This window comes from Galeopterus variegatus, unplaced genomic scaffold (genome assembly GCF_000696425.1).
Source record: "Galeopterus variegatus unplaced genomic scaffold, G_variegatus-3.0.2 Scaffold971, whole genome shotgun sequence".
NCBI classification, from domain to species: domain Eukaryota; kingdom Metazoa; phylum Chordata; class Mammalia; order Dermoptera; family Cynocephalidae; genus Galeopterus; species Galeopterus variegatus.
In genome coordinates this window covers 334,044-350,593 of record NW_007727082.1, presented here as the reverse complement: position 1 = coordinate 350,593, position 16,550 = coordinate 334,044, and the positions used below count along the sequence as shown (strand labels likewise).

The 16,550-nt window shown below is 39.5% G+C and overlaps 1 protein-coding gene across 1 annotated transcript in view; it reads right to left on the bottom strand.

Annotated features, from left to right (window-relative positions):
* Nucleotides 1-10,947, bottom strand: part of EHHADH (enoyl-CoA, hydratase/3-hydroxyacyl CoA dehydrogenase) — a 46,539-nt gene extending 35,592 nt beyond the window's left edge. Inside the window, exons 1-4 of the mRNA XM_008573922.1 lie at nucleotides 10,874-10,947; nucleotides 8,419-8,452; nucleotides 6,821-6,893; nucleotides 2,277-2,449 (exon numbers count right to left, since the gene is read on the bottom strand). Of these exons, the coding sequence (XP_008572144.1) occupies nucleotides 2,277-2,449; nucleotides 6,821-6,893; nucleotides 8,419-8,452; nucleotides 10,874-10,947 (354 nt within the window). The remainder of the gene's footprint in view (nucleotides 1-2,276; nucleotides 2,450-6,820; nucleotides 6,894-8,418; nucleotides 8,453-10,873) is intronic.
* Between the last annotated feature and the right edge of the window lie 5,603 nt (nucleotides 10,948-16,550).

Sequence of the window (16,550 nt, the reverse complement as noted above, 5' to 3'; positions counted from 1 at the left end):
TTTTTTTTTTTTTTTTTTTTTTTTTTGTCCTTTTTGAGACCGGTCGCACTGTGCTCAGCCAGTGAGCACTGTGAGCACACTGGTCATCCCTATATAGGATCCGAACCCTCGGCGGGAGTGCTGCCGTGCTCCCAGTGCCGCACCCTCCCGAGTGCGCCATGGGCTCGGCCCCACGCAAGGCTTTTCTAACAGTCAATCAGCATTCTTTCCACCACTGTTCATCTCTACTCCCTGACTTATTGCTAGTAACTCAAATCTGCCCCCAATGTGCAGAAGGTAATGGCAAGAGGGACACAGAAAAGGAGCACCTAGGATATATATGTGTCTTTATTTATAAGCTTTCATAAAAATTAAAACACCATGGGAAAATGGTTAAATCAATTATGGCCTATCTATGTGACAGGAAATTATGAAGCCATTTAAAGTGATACTTTCACAGAATATTTACAATAAGATTAATATGATTTCTCATCAGAAACCATGGAGACCAGAAGGCATGGAATGACATATTCAAAGTGCTGAAAGAAAAAAGTGTCAATCAAGAATTCTATATCCAGCAAGACTATCCTTTGAAAATGAAGGCAAAATCAACACATTCCAGATAAACAAAAACTGAACTTGTTGCTAGCAGATCTGCCCTACAAGAAATCCTTCAGGCTGAAGTGGAAAAAAACTAGACAGTAACTTGAATTCACATGAAAAAATAAAGAACACTGGTAAAGGGTAACTACATAGATAAATATAAAAGACAATACTAATGTATTTTTGTGTGTGTGTGTGTAATTCTTTTTCTTATCTAATTTAAAATACCACTACATAAAACAGTAATTATAAATATATGTTGATGGGTACACAATGTATAAAGATATAATTTGTGATACTAACAGCATAAAGGAGTCAGTAATGGAGCCATAGGTGAACACATTTTTATATACTATTGAAATTAAGTTGTTATTAATCTGAACTAGATTGTTAAAAATTAATATGTTAATTTTAGTCACCAAGGCAACCACCACTAAGAAAATAACTCAAAAATATATAGTAAAAGAAACAAGAGAATTCAAAGAGTACACTAGAAAACATCTATTTAACACAAAAGCAGTAATGGAGGAATTGCGGAACAAAAAAAAGATAATAATGCATAGAAAATAAACAGCAAAATAGCAGAAATAAGCCCACCCTTATCAGTAATCACATTAAATGTAAATGTATTAAACTCTCCAATTAAAAAGCAGAGATTGACAGAATAAATATTTAATAATGGGTTAAATATAATATTAGTATAAAAAGTCTATAAACTAAATACAAAAAAATCCCAAATGAAGTCTTTTGAAAAAAAAAATTGCAAAGGAAAAAGAAAATTACATAGGAAAAACACCAGAAGGAAATACAATTATATGGAATGTTAATAGTGGTTATTTGTGAACTATGACTTTATGGCGATTTTAGTTTACATGTTTATACTGTCATGTATTTTCTAGTGTAGTACAATGATGGATATTATTTTTATCATTAGGCTGGCCAGTTAGCTAAGTTGGTTAGAGCATGGTGTTGGTAACACTAAGGTCAAGGGTTCAGTTTCCTGTACTGGCCAGCTGCCAAAAAAAAAAGAAAAATTTATTACTTACAAAAATGTTACTATTATATATATTGTGATGCATGCTGGTATCACAGACCTCATTCTACATGCCTAATGGCCCAAATTAAATCTATTTCCACATATAAATACATTTACTAGTTTTGTGCTGTTTTTCAATAGGAATATGTCTTCTTTGGTACTGATAATTGTAACAGTCCACAAGACTGAAATCTTTGAGATAGCAAATGAGAATTTAAATAAATATGCATACTCAGGGGTGATAGTCAAAATATTTAATACCTCATAGTGCATGGGTATGGTTCTCAGTGAAACCTGATGTTGACCATGGTACTGGAGCAGAGTCCTGAGGGCTCTCTACTGATGTAGGAATTTTCCCTTTAGTTGGTGGACCATGGGGAGGTCCTAGGACTAAGGTTAAGGGAAGCAAAGAGACAGTTAAAGGTCTCAGTGTAGCAGCTATTTACCAATCAGAATGGAAATATTTCAACATTTTAACAATCAGTATCACTGTACTGGTATGTAACAGCTGAACATCAGTGTTAGAGACACCCAAGAGTTGTAAAGCAGTAAGCTAACCATTTAAAATTATCACCTCTGATGTTTATGACTACCTTTAGAGCTTGCCCTAAAGAAAAGCCACACACACGAACTCCCCTATGGAGCCTCCAACTGTTACCTCTGCATGGGCAATCCTGTAGTGACAGCTCAGGGCCAGCTCTAGTCCCCCTCCTAAAGCCATGCCTTGAATAGCTGCCACCACAGGCTTCGCATTTCTTTGTATTTCATCTACTATAGATCCCAGTGCAAGGCCAGAGGTCCTAGGAATTCTGAAACTATGGATATCAGCACCTAAGGACACAAAGACAAGGAGAAAAGAGGGTTGAGAAAGACTTGGGTTTTGTTATTTAACAATTCGATACCTGATAACTCTTAAGAAATCTCAGACCTCTTTGGGCTCAGGAAACACTTCACCCTTTGGCTGTAGACACAATAAAGGAACAAGGAGCCTGGGAAATGTAGAACAATATGAGAGAAAATCTTCAAATGTTTACCAGAAATCCTGTAATCTTCTAAAATCTGTCTTTCCATATTGTAGGTAGCAACTCTATCTTTACAAAAATTAAAAATCTCAGAGGAAAGGAATAGGGATCGTCCTCCAAAGACCATTATTCTTTTTTTTTTTTTTATATCAAAGACCATTATTCTGAGACTGAGTCAGCCCCTCTCAATTTTTGAGTGATACTGCTTATCAATACTATTCATAGCAATTTAGCCCCATATCTTTCAAAGGGAATGAATCATTACAATATAAAACACCAAGGTAAATTGCATACATATTTGTGAGTTGTATGTTGGAATTATGTTTTGTGATAGATTTTTTCTATGATCAATAAAAGTAACAACGGGCCGGCCCGGTGGCGCACTGGATAGTGCACCGCTTGGGAAGCGCGGCAGCGCTCCCGCCCGAGGGTTCGGATCCCACATACGGACCGGTTCCCACTCACTGGCTGAGCGAGGCGCGGGAGCAACGCCGAGGGTTGCGATCCCGTTGCCGGTCCCCGGTCCGGTACGGGGGCAACACTGAGGGTTGCAATCCGTTGCCGGACACGGAAAAAGACAAAAGACAAAAAAAAATAAAAATAAAAAATAAAAATAAAAGTAACAACATTTATTGCTTTTCCTGATTATAAAAATAACATGCATTATGGAAAATTTGAAAAATGCACAAAATTATAAAGAACATAAAGATCACCCTAAATAGCACCACACAGAGATAACAATTTAATATTTTGGCAAGTTCTTAGTTTTTTCCCCATACATATATGTAAATGGCTTTGTGACCTTGAGTAAGTTATTTATCCTTTTTGTCTCAATACCCCTCTTAAATGGCTGATGGGAGAATTAAATGAAAGTTTAATATATATATATTTAACATTGAGAGTACACTGTAAAGTCTTTTTTTATATTTTCCTATTTTTACATAACATACATAGTGAGCTCTTTCCTATAGCATTGCCTTAAGCTTGATACAAATTTTTAAAAGTTAAATAATTACTTCATGTTCAGCCTATTCATCTTTTTTTCTTTCTGTTTTGCTATCTGCACCTCATCTAGCTTCAATCCAGGTGTTATGCTTTTTTCTCACTGACCCATCCTATTTCACTCTCTCATTCAGTGTTTTGTTTTGTTTTTTCCATTCCTTTTGGTTCTATAGAAACAAGATCAATTTCAATCTGAATCTCAGGCCTATAATTTCTGTAACTTTAGGAAATTGGGATGGTTTTTTCACGTGATAATAGAAATGAACATTTATTGGATAAATACATTAGGCACTGGGCCAAGTAGTTTCAGATATCGTTTTATTTAATTTTCATAGCACCTAGGTTAAGTAGTATAACAATCCCCATTTTACAGATAAGGAATTTAAGTCTTTGAGATGTTAAGTGACCAGTTCAGACATGACTAGTAACTGGCAGAATAAGGATTTGAACTCAGGCAGTTTGACTACAACACCCACATTCTTAAACACAATACTGTATTCTTTTACTTATAGCATAAGGTTAATATTATCATCCCAAGGCACAGACAAGGGTATAGTGATTTCACTTTTTAATTATTTCTGGCATATATAAATTAATTTTGGATATTGATTTCGTATCCAGAAATTGCTAAATTCTCTAATTCTAATAATTTTCTGATTTATTATTTTGATTTTTCTAAAAACATTACCATATCTTCTGAATAATAAAGTTTTGTTTCTTCCTTTTCAAGCCTTACACCTTTTATTTCTTTTTCTAGCCTTACTGGGCAGGCCAGGACCTTGAATACAAAAGTAGAAACGGTGAGACCAGTCAGCCTTCTCTTGTTCCTTTCCCATAAGGAAAGCTTCCAATCTACCACTTTGTTTGATATTTGCTGTAGGTTTTTCAAAACAGGTAGCTTTTGCCTGATTAAGACATTTCCTTTCTATGCCTAATTTACTAAGAAACGTTATCTTTAATGTATGTCAAATGTTATCAAATGCTTTTTCTGCATCTCTTGACATAATCATATGACTTTTCTCTCTAATCTTTCAATGGCATGAATTTCCAGTGTTCAACCAATCTAATATTTCTAGGATAAAAGTGATGAATTATACTTTTTAATATTGTTAGATTCAGTTTTATAATATACTATGATTTTTATATCTACATTTATGAATGAAATTGGCCTATAATTTTGATTTTTCATACTGTCCTAGTCAAGTGTTGGTAAAGTTATGCTAGCTTCATAAAATGAGATGGGAAGGGCACTGGGTTGAATAGTGTCTATCCAGAACCTGTGAACGTGACCTTATTTAGAAATAGGGTCATTGCAGATGTAATCAAGATGAGGTCATGATGGATTAAGGAGGGGGAAATTTGGACACAGACATAAAGGGGAGAAGGCCATGTGAAGACAGAGCAGAGATTGGAGTGATACATCTACAACCAAAGGTGACAGCAACCACAAGATGCTAGAAGAGGCAAGGAAAAATTCTTCTTTGAAGCCTTTGGAGGAAGAAGGGCCCTGCTGGTATTTTGACTGCAAACTTGTAGCCTTCAGAATTGTGAGAATAAATTTCTGTTTTCTTAAGCCACTCAGTTTGTGGCAATTTGTTACAGCAGCCCTAAGAAGAAGTGTTCCATCTTATTTTAGTTCTCTGAAACATTTGTGTAAAATTGCAATAATCTTTTCCTTGACTCTACAATAGAGTTTGCCAATGAAGTCATCTGAACCTGGAATTTACCTTGTGAGATTTTTGATTAATGACTGAATTTCTTAATGGCTATAGAACAATTTGTGTTTTCTATTTCTTCTCAAGTCAATTTTGGTTAGCCGTATTTTTCTATTTGTTCATAATATCTTTTTTAATGGCTAAAGCATCTGTAGTGACATCTTTTTATCATTTCTCATATGCACTGTTTGTGTCTCCTCTTTTTTTCTTGATCAATCTCTCCATAAGTTTGTCAATTTTATTAGTCTTTTCAAAGAACCAACTTTTTTCCCCTCATTTTTTTTTATTGTGATAAAACATACGTAACACAAGGATTGCCATTTTAAGCATTTTTAAACATACAATTGTCGCTCCCGCCGAGGGTTCAGATCCCATGTGGAGACCGGTTCCCGCTCACTGGCTGAGCGTAGTGTGGGTGCAACACCAAGGGTTGCGATCCCGTTACCGGTCAGTAAAAAAGACAAAAAGGAAAAAAAATAAATAACCAGATTCCAATCAGTTTTGCCTTGGAATTCTGAATATTCTGGGTTAAATCTCTGTTCTTTCGTATGCAGGGTGAAAAAAAATCTTAAAACAAACAACAAACTTTCACAAAGGCCATATTGTTAAGACCAGTAACTATGAGCTAAAACCTCAGTGAATAATGGAGATACTTGCCCTTGCACATGATAATTCCCTTTTATGTCTTCTTTCTTTCTTTTATTTATTTAATTTTAATTAAATACACGCTGTAATTATTACATACTTATGGGGTACAATCTGATGTTTTGATACATATATGTTGTATAATAATCAGGTTGGAGTAGTTAATGTGTCAACCACCTCATGCATTTATGAAAACTTAAACACATGCACAATGGGTAAAAATCACAGATACTTACTAAAGCTTTCACTAATTTGTTCAACAAATTATATATATATATCTACTGTGAATTAAGCACTGAGCTGATTAAATGAATCCACTTTTTAAAACATGTTATTTTCCTGAACTCTGCATTCAACTTTGACCACTTAGAATCAGCACTAAACAATTTTAAAATACGGTTATACATCTTCTACGCACATTGCATGGAGTTACCTAACGGATGTACACAATTTACCATGTAAGGCACACTAGGATGAGTGCTGAAATAAAGGTACAAAGAAAGTGATGCAGAAGTTCAAAGTGGGACAAAATAACTTTCAATTTGTCATATTGGCAAAAGGTAAGAAAAGTAAAGGTGAAAAGGTCTAGGAGATGTTGCAGGGGCTGCCAGTTACCTCAAATATCCATTCCTCCCCACCTACTTCAAAGTATTAAAACACCTGGTTTTTAGCTGGATACATCATTGCCCAAAATAAAGGCTACATTTTCCAGCCTGCTTTGTAGTAAGGTCTGCCTGAGGCACTAAGTTCTGACCAGTGAGATGGAAAAATATTTGATATATGCAACTTTAGGGAAAAGTCCTTCAAAAATTGAGTACGTTTTTCTCTTTTTCTTTCCTCCTCACTTCTGGCAGGAATGCGGATGTGATGGCTAGACTGGGAACAGCCATACTGGACCAAGAAGTGGAAGACCTGTACTGAGGACGGCAAAAGGTAGAATTGAGTCCCCTGATGATTGTGAAGCAGCCATACCATACCAGGACACAGTTGTAAGAGAAATTAACTTTTTTCTCATTTAATTCACTATTATTTTGAGTTTTCTGTCTCTGAAAACAAACCTAATCCTAACTAATTCAGGAGGTAAAGGCAATGTCAGGGAAAAATAGGGCCTATAGCAGATTTTGCTAAGTTTCAGTATATGAAGCAAACATCCACAGAAGAGATAGTTAAAGCCAGGTTTGAATGAGTCTACCAAAGGAAAAGAAGACAGCTCAGGGCAGGTCCTCTGGATATGTCTTCATTTCAGAAGTGGGAGAGGCTCAGCAGATTGATTCAGTACCAAGGGAGCCCCAAATCACAAAGATCAACAAAGGAGTATTTGCCAAGAAGCAATGGATTAATACTTGCCAAGGGGTGGTGAAAGAGTTAGGAAAAGTGGTGAGGAACTGCTTAAAGGAAAAATTTAACCAGATTCCGGGCCGGCCTGGTGGCGCACTGGAGAGTGCGCCCAAGGGAGCCCCAAATCACAAAGATCAACAAAGGAGTATTTGCCAAGAAGCAATGGATTAATATTTGCCAAGGGGTGGTGAAAGAGTTAGGAAAAGTGGTGAGGAACTGCTTAAAGGAAAAATTTAACCAGATTCCGGGCCGGCCCGGTGGCGCACTGGAGAGTGCGCCTGCTCCCGCCGAGGGTTCAGATCCCATGTGGAGACCGGTTCCCGCTCACTGGCTGAGCGTAGTGTGGGTGCAACACCAAGGGTTGCGATCCCGTTACCGGGCAGTAAAAAAGACAAAAAGGAAAAAAAAAAAAAACCAGATTCCAATCAGTTTTGCCTTGGAATTCTGAATATTCTGGGTTAAATCTCTGTTCTTTCGTATGCAGGGTGAAAAAAAATCTTAAAACAAACAACAAACTTTCACAAAGGCCATATTGTTAAGACCAGTAACTATGAGCTAAAACCTCAGTGAATAATGGAGATACTTGCCCTTGCACATGATAATTCCCTTTTATGTCTTCTTTCTTTCTTTTATTTATTTAATTTTAATTAAATACACGCTGTAATTATTACATACTTATGGGGTACAATCTGATGTTTTGATACATATATGTTGTATAATAATCAGGTTGGAGTAGTTAATGTGTCAACCACCTCATGCATTTATCATTTCTTCTTGGCAAAAACATTCAAAAGCGTCTCCTCTAGCCTATTATGTAATATACAAAACTTAATTGTTAACCATAGTCACCCTACTGCCTTTTACCTCTTAGCCTAGATGAAATCAAAACTTGCTGCCTTTGCCTGATTAATTAGAAACCAAATCTGACAATGAAAAACAGATTCTGAACCATTACATAATACTGAGTTCAAAGGGCAATAACATTTCCCTCTGGTAAATGATGGCTATGAAATTAGCCAAAGTTAGCTCAGTCAGTGCCATTAAAGAAAAGAGACTAGCTTTCCCCATTTCAACTAACCCTTCCTGTTTTATTTCTCATGTTCTTGTTAATTCTGCAAAAATCAAAAACAGGAAAATAAAGAAAAATAAAAATGGCTGTAACAGATGCATCTTTACTAAATTCAGGCTGACTGAGAGGGATTACAGCCTTGCAGCAACGTAAAAACCACAGTATTTAAGAAATTATTTTCTCCCCTTACTACTGTCAAGTGTGGAGAAATGGAGTCTGGAATGAAGACAGCATCTCATGAGTGCTGACCAAAACTCTTTAGCTTCTTTGACCAAAGAGAGTCTTTCTTTTTGACAGCATTTTTTTTTTTTTTTTTACTGTTAACCTAAGGTCATCAAATCACACAGAAAATGTGGCTTATGATCAGCATTTTTTCAAAGAAATAGAAGAGAGAATATACCAAACTACATAACACGTAAGGATAGATTTTGCTACACAAAACTTTGTTTTCAGTTTTCTATTTGTATGTGTGTGCCTTGAGTTGCTAAGTAAAACATGAGGTTTCTTACTATGTGGATTACAGCAACAAAAAGAGTGTGAAAGCCATTGTTCTGGAGGAGGCAGACCTAGTAATCAGGCATGTCCTGCACTTGTAAAGAGGATTGGAGTTCCTCTGACTGGAAGGAAATATGGTTGCCTAAACAAGCAATGAAGGATTTAAACTGTTTGGGCAGGAAAAAAATATTCAAGTAAGAATCTCTCAGTGAGCTAATAATAGATAACTTCCCACATAAAATTAGAAATAGGAAGGGAAAAAGGAAGGAAGGGAAGAAGGAAAGAAAAACATAACGAAAAAAATTGGGGAATCTGTTAATCTAGATGACCGTGCTGGGATTTATGCCCCTACCTAAAATAAAGTTCAGAAGACAGATGAGAACAGGGAGGTGAGTATTTATTCCCAAGTGGAGAAAATTCTAATCAAGCTGAAGTGAATCCTGAGCAGCTGAGTCTATTGGTAGGGGCTTGTAACCGGCCTTCTGACTAATGAGAATAATGATAGCTAACATATGTTAAACGCCAGTTTATAATCTCCAACTTATTTAAATCTCACAACAACTTTATGCGGTAGATACTAATAGAGAGCAGGTTAAATTCCAGAAACATTTAAAATAGTTATCAGAAAACATTGCTAGTTATGGGTGTTATATGATGAATTTTTTTCCCCTAAAGTCTTGATGGGCACAGTTTCCTCTTATGAGCAGAAGCTGCAGCGGAATCCTAATATCTAGTAATTCTAATGATTATACTGACAAGTCCAAAAGTGCTATGTAATCATATTACTTAAAACATTTTTCTCTGTGAAAACCAATATCACAGATATCTTGCTTTTTTTTTTTTTTTCTGGGAATGGCAAGTGGACATATCCTTGTGTGATTTTATTCCTGCAGTTTTTTGTCTTATTAAATGCAATAATTCATATTACAATCAGAACTATAATATTAATACTAATGATAAAACCCAATCTGATGACAGTAGGACAAAAAAAAAAAAAAAAAATCAGTTAAAATTAGCAGGTCTCCTCGTTTCAGTCTCTTTTGGCTCCAGAAACATGTGATAAGAATTTTGACCAAAAGTCTTTCTATCTATGCTGTATATATTATTCATAAATTATAATTTCCATTACTTCTACTCCCTGTGGATGGGTGGCTCTTTCCAAGGTTGATGTATAAACTGTACCTTTTTTCAAAGATATGGAAGAACCAAATCAAATTAACTTCATTAATTTTTTAAAAAGCTGTATTGACCTTATTTTTTAAAGTAATGCTCTAAGGGCATTCATTGCACGAAGAAGGTGCCCCACGGTGAAACAAAGGAAGATAAACTGCACAGTTTTTTCAGAAAATGCTATTTAATAGGCTTATTCTGACATGGACCTTCCAGGGAGGCACGAAGGCCCTGAGATTTAGAACAGGTCCGGAGAAACCATTTTGCATTTCTGGGCCAGTGCACAATTCTTCACTCACTGTGTTGGCATTCATGGGGACCTTGCTTTATTTTTAAAAAATCTTAAACCACTTTATTGTCCGATTCTTAAAGCTTTTAGCCAAACATTGTAAGGGCAGCCTGGACTCGAAGTTGGGGAGTGAAGTGGGATCAAGGTCCAACACTGTGCTAAGTCAAGACCTTTGGAATAGAAAGTCCACCCGGGAAGCCAAAGTTGCAAGCAAGCAGAACGGTTCAGCACGAAGCTGGCACCGAAAGATCCAGTTCAAATGCATCTTCCCCACATAGTAGCCATCTGTCTGTCTCTCAGCCTCAGATTCCTTGCCAGTAAAGGGGGGATGAGAGTTCTCTGCGAAGATTAATCAATCTAAACTAGGTGAAAAGGCCCTGGCACACACCAGTTGCTCAATTTGTCAGTGTCTTTCTCAGTTTAAACCAGTAGGGGGACTTCAAAACCTCCAGAGCCGGCGGGCAGGCAAGGCCCCTGCTGTCTCCGGCTGGAGGCGACCGAGCCTGGTACCTGATCGCGTTGACCGGTGGGTTTCGGAGGCGGATCATCGCCAGGCAATTTTGCAGCCGCGTATACTCGGCCATGATTCCTCTGTCTCCGAGGTCGCCTCTCCCTCCACCGCAGGGCGAAGCCACTTTTCTGGGCACGACTGGCCGGCCCCGGGAGGAGGGGCGCCCGCTGGGCCAATGCGGCCCGGGCGCCGCCTCCGGCCACCTCCCACCGCCGGCTGTGCCCCGACACCCGACGCCCATCATCCCACCCAGCCCTGCGCTTTCCCGGTACACTCCCCACCGCCTCCCTCTGCAGCCACCTACTAACGTTTGTTGTCTCTTTCTCTTTATTGGCTCCCATCCTGCATCCACCACAAAATATACGAGCAGACAATAGAAAACGGGTGGAATTGCTGGCAAGCAGAGGTTTGCAACCCCCGACCCTGAACAGGGGTAGATATCTGGGGCCCTGACAATTATGCGATATGGTACACATCCGGAACTCATAAAATACACACACCGTGCATACTAACATCAACCAAATATTTACGTAACAATCATCTTAGGTGTCTTACAATCACACGGCAACCTAGTGAAACCTATGATTTTTTTCTTATCCACCCAATAGTTGTCTTTTTTTCTTTTTCTGCCATTCCTAAGGATTGTGATTTCTAATACTTCATCCATGAATTGGGCACCAATTATGTGCTAGACCTAGGCTGGAGACTAAAGATAAACAAAGCCCAGCCCCTTCCCTCCAAAAGTTCAGGCTTGGACAAGGATTTTCTAAATGTAATTGGCCTCTCGTGGTCCCCACAGTCCATCAAGTGGTCAGAAAGTAAGTCTGGAAGTTTCTGAGGAAAAAAACGATAAAATAATTTTGCTCACTGGTATTTCACAAATTTTTAACGATGATTAAGGATTAGTTTCATAGATTTTTTTTTACCTCTTGAAGATAAAAACAGGTTCTTACTATGTACTAGAAAAGTACTGATTGCCATGAAGCTGTTACCCGACTCAGGTCCGGCTGCCCGCCCCCTTGAAAAGGAAAGAAAAAAACTCGGAAGTCAAACACTGGTGTTAGAAAAGCAGATGTATTCAGCTGAAGGAGATGGTAGACTATCCCATTTCAAAGATTTACATTTACTGAGGGGTTTTTAAAGGAAGGGTTGAGGGAATGGAATGTGGGAAGTGAAAAGCAGGAGAGCAGGAGATGTGAGTTATGAGGGGTCCATGTCTATGGGTCAGATACAAGGTTTCTGTTCTCATCTTCGCTGTTATCTCAGGACCCTGCAAGATTTTGATTTGCACCAGTGTACTTGGCTGGTGCCCGAGGTCAGCTTCAGTCATTTGGCCCTGATCATTTCTCAAAACTCTACAAGTCTCAAAAAAAGAACTGTTAGTTTTGCAAAGTACTAATTAGTTTCTCAGCCTTGTTTTCCTACTTAGTGAGTGAGATAAGAAAGTCAGGGGATGGGAAGAAAGAGTGGAGGGAAAAAAACTGTCCTTTTTAAAATCCTGCCCTGCTCCGCAGCCCAGGCAGCTTTAGGTCCCAACATGGCTTCAGTCCTGCTCACTCCAACAAAGCCTTGGTAACAAGTAGCAGTCAGACCTCAGTAGGGACCACTGCCCCAATGATCAGAGCCGGCCTCCCAATGATAGTCACAAACAGTCCAAAGCACATGTCTCTGAGTGCCAACAGTCAACAACAATCCTCATCAGAGCAACCAGCTTCTTACAGGTGATATCAATCTCTAATACCTCTTTAAATTTGCTAATCATTGAACTCTGCCTTGCCCAAAAACTCTATGTAAGACCAATAGTCTATTCTGCTTGGAGAGACTGTGCATAATCAGCATAGTTCTCCCTTACTGTAGTAATCAATAAATTCAGCTTTGTCTTCTTACTTTATTGGTCTCTGGGGGAACAACTCTTCCAGGCATCCTGGCAACTTCGAATATCTCCGTAATGAGTAGGCATGGTTTAATAGCTCTGAATGACCTGAAATTCCTCTCAGAGCCAGTGGAGATAATAAGCACAAGGTGGAGCCCTTTTAAGGCAGTTTCTCCTCTCTATCTTGCAGGAGTCAGTGACAGGCCATTTCTCCATTATCACTCTGCATGGAAAATGGTAGTTCATGGCAGGGAATGATCTCTTTGAGCTAAGCCTTAGTTACCTATGATGTCCTGCAGGGGAAAGCTTCTACCAATCCAGTAAAAAATATCCACAAAAACTAATAAGTACCTATAATTTCCTGTGGCCTTCGCCATAACAGTAAAATCTACTTGCCAGTCCTCTGTACTCCCTTTACCTTTGGAGGTGGTCCAATCTTTGGGTTGTTTCTTGCATAAGTTAAGCAGTTCTGGACAACATTTTGAATAGTTTTTTGCAAATGTGGGCCAATAACAAACTTTTGCAGCCCAATGATAGGTCACATCCCTTCTATGATGGGTACCCTAGTGTAGGTGAGTAATTATATACTCCCTTAGGCGTTTAGTAATAAGTATTATCCCCTCCTCATTATATATCCAACCCCCTTTATTTGTATTGTATTGTTTTTCATCCACATTCAGGGAGCCCATATGGAATCCCCAATCATTGGCTCTTTCTAGGTCCATTTCTAAGTACTTAAGCTGGAATAAGGATATATCCATGCTTGGTATGAAGTCTAGCCCTTTCACATCTGACTCCTTTGTTTTTGCTACTTGCTTGTAGCCTAATTGGCCAGGTTATTTCCTTTGGCTATATGACTATCTGCCTTTTGGCATCCTGGGCAATAAAAGCTACTTCTTGTGGCAGCATAACAGAATCTAATAAGTCCAATATTTCCTTAGCATGTTTAATTTTCTTTTTCCCATAAGTTAATAGACTGCTCTCTTTCCATATGACCCTATGTGCATGTACTGCAGAAAAGGCATATCTAGAATCAGTATTAATGGTTACTTTTTTCTTTTATCAAAGTAGAATGGCTCATGTGAGAGTGATGAGCTCTGCTTTTTGGGTGAATGTACCTGGTGGGAGAGCCTCAGTTTCCAGGACCTCCTGAAAAGTTACTACTGCATATCCAGCTTTTCAAAGTCCTTTGTCCATGAAACTACTCCCATCCAAAAACACTTCTGTCTGGACTCTCTTAATGGCTGATCAGTTAAGTCAGGTCTACTGGAATAAACGTGGTTAGGCTCATCTACGGTACTTGGGAGTAAGGTGGCTGCGTTTAGAATGGATACTGCCTTCAGTTTTACATTTGGGTTATCCAACAGTATGGCCTACTGTTTGCCCGATCTTCCAAGTTGAGCGAATATCCTCCCTTTAGCTTGAGGAGGGGCAATTCACAGTGTGGCATATGCACCATAGTTGGATTGGCCCAACTTAAACATTTAGTCTCTTGCAAAAGGTCAAAGGTTGCAGCCACCACTTGGAGGCAAACTGGCTATCCTTGCATTACTATGTCCAGTTGTTTTGAGAAATAGGCAACAGGACATCTGGTATTGCCTAGATTCTGTGTCAGCACCCCAAAACATATATCTTGATGCTTATGCACGAAAAGGCAAAGGGCTTTCTTAAGTGCTAGAGAAGTTAAGATCTTTTCCTTAATAGTACTGAAGGCTCTATGGCATTCCACATTTCATCTTAATGGTTCATGATCACCACCTTTGAAAGCCTTGTAAATAGGTTTAGCCATAAGCCCCAAATTGGGAATCCAGATGTGGGAGAACCTGGCCATTCCCAGGAACCCTTGTAGTTGTCTTTTGGTGGTAGGTACAGCCACCCTAGCTAGGGCCTCCCTTCAATCTGGTAACAAGGTTCTCTGTTCATTAGATAGCTCAAATCCCAAATACTTTATTTTTTACTGGGTAATTTGTGCCTCTTTCTTAGAAACATCATATCCCCTGTCTGCCAGGAAATTTAAAGTTAGGGTAGCATTTTTGTCAGAAGCTTCCTTAGTCTTGCTGGCTATCAAAATGTCATCCACAAACTGAAGTGGAGTCTCTCATCCAGCTGAAATTCTCTTAGAACTCTGGCTAGAGCTTCTGTGAAAACGGTAGGAGTATTTTTAAGTCCCTATAGCGGCATAGTCCAACAATATTGCTGTTTCATATTAGTCTCTGGATCTTCTCATTCAAAAGTGAACAGTTCTTGGAACTCAGGATTCAGAGTAATGCAATAGAAGGCATCTTTCACGTCTAAATCTGTGAACCAACAAAAATCTTCAGATGGGGTGGTGAGTAAGGATTTGTCACAATGTGATTAATGGCCCCCAAGTCCTGAGCAAAATATTAGTCTTTGGTCCCTGGTTTTTGCACTGGCAAGATAGAAGTACGGGGACTGGCAAGGCTATATAAGTTGGTACTCAAGAAAGGCAGTTATTAAAGGCTTTTACCTTCTCTGACCTGTCTCTTCAGAGGGTATTATTTTATGTTTGGGAAATTCATGCCCAGTTAGAGCTTTACCTTTGCTAGAGTTGCTGTTCTAGTTCACTCTGGCCTTCTGTCAGCCTACAGATCTAACCTTCCTTCTTGTAGAATCTTCTCAGGTATTTCTGGTAATAGTGCAGCTTGATGAACACAGGCTTGGTCAGGTGGTACCTTAACATTCCATACTCCCTGGTATAAAAATCACTTGTGCATTTAGTTTGGTTAGCAAATCATTGCCCAAAATATTGGACTTTGATGCATGTACAAGAAGCTATGTTTCAAACAGGTCTTTTCTAGGTGGCACACAAGGGTAAGAGAAAAGGCCCATGAGAAAATTCTCTGAAGACACTCATGACTGTAGTGGTTTTAGGGGAGAGGGGACCTTCTCTTGTGTTTAAGACCAACTGTGTGGCTCCAGTATCAATAAGAAAGTCTACAAGTCTTTTTCCCATAGTTATTATTACCCAGGGTTCCTTGTGGGAGATTTTTGTTGGTTTGAATTTTATTATTATTATTTTTACATTCTACAATGCTGTTGTAGAGCAGTTGGGAGGGAGGAGGAGAGGGGAAAAGGGAATGGAATGGGATAGAAGAAGGAGGGAAGAGGAGGGGTGGGATTGAGGCCTGTGGCATCCCCCGCATTCCCACAGGGGAGACCCATGGGCTTCTAGTGGTGGCTTGGTTATTGCTGGGCTGGGTGCAGATGTCAATGGGGTGTGGCAATAGTCCTCGCCCCCCACCACCCCAGCTCAGGAACCTGGGGCCCTTCTTGCTGAGGCTTGCTGGTTGTCACTGGGCTGGTTGAGTGTTGGGGGGGGGGGGGGGCCAAGACCCTTGGCCTCCCACTGCCCCAGCTCAGGAGAGCCCAGGGCACCTCCTGCAGCAGCTTGTTGGTCATCGCTGGGCTGATTGCTTGTGCGTGAGATGTTGATGGAGCTGATGGAATCTAAAGGAGCCCCTGGGTCCCTTCATTTCTCATCACTATCAGTAAGTTGCAGCATCTGGTGGTTTGGCTTGTGGCTAGGGTTGAGTGTGGGGGGGGGGGGTGGCCAAGACCCTTGGCCTCCCACTGCCCCAGCTCAGGAGAGCCCAGGGCACCTCCTGCAGCAGCTTGTTGGTCATCGCTGGGCTGATTGCTTGTGCGTGAGATGTTGATGGAGCTGATGGAATCTAAAGGAGCCCCTGGGTCCCTTCATTTCTCATCACTATCAGTAAGTTGCAGCATCTGGTGGTTTGGCTTGTGGCTAGCTCCTGTTCCTTTTCCCCTCCCTTGATGAAGGT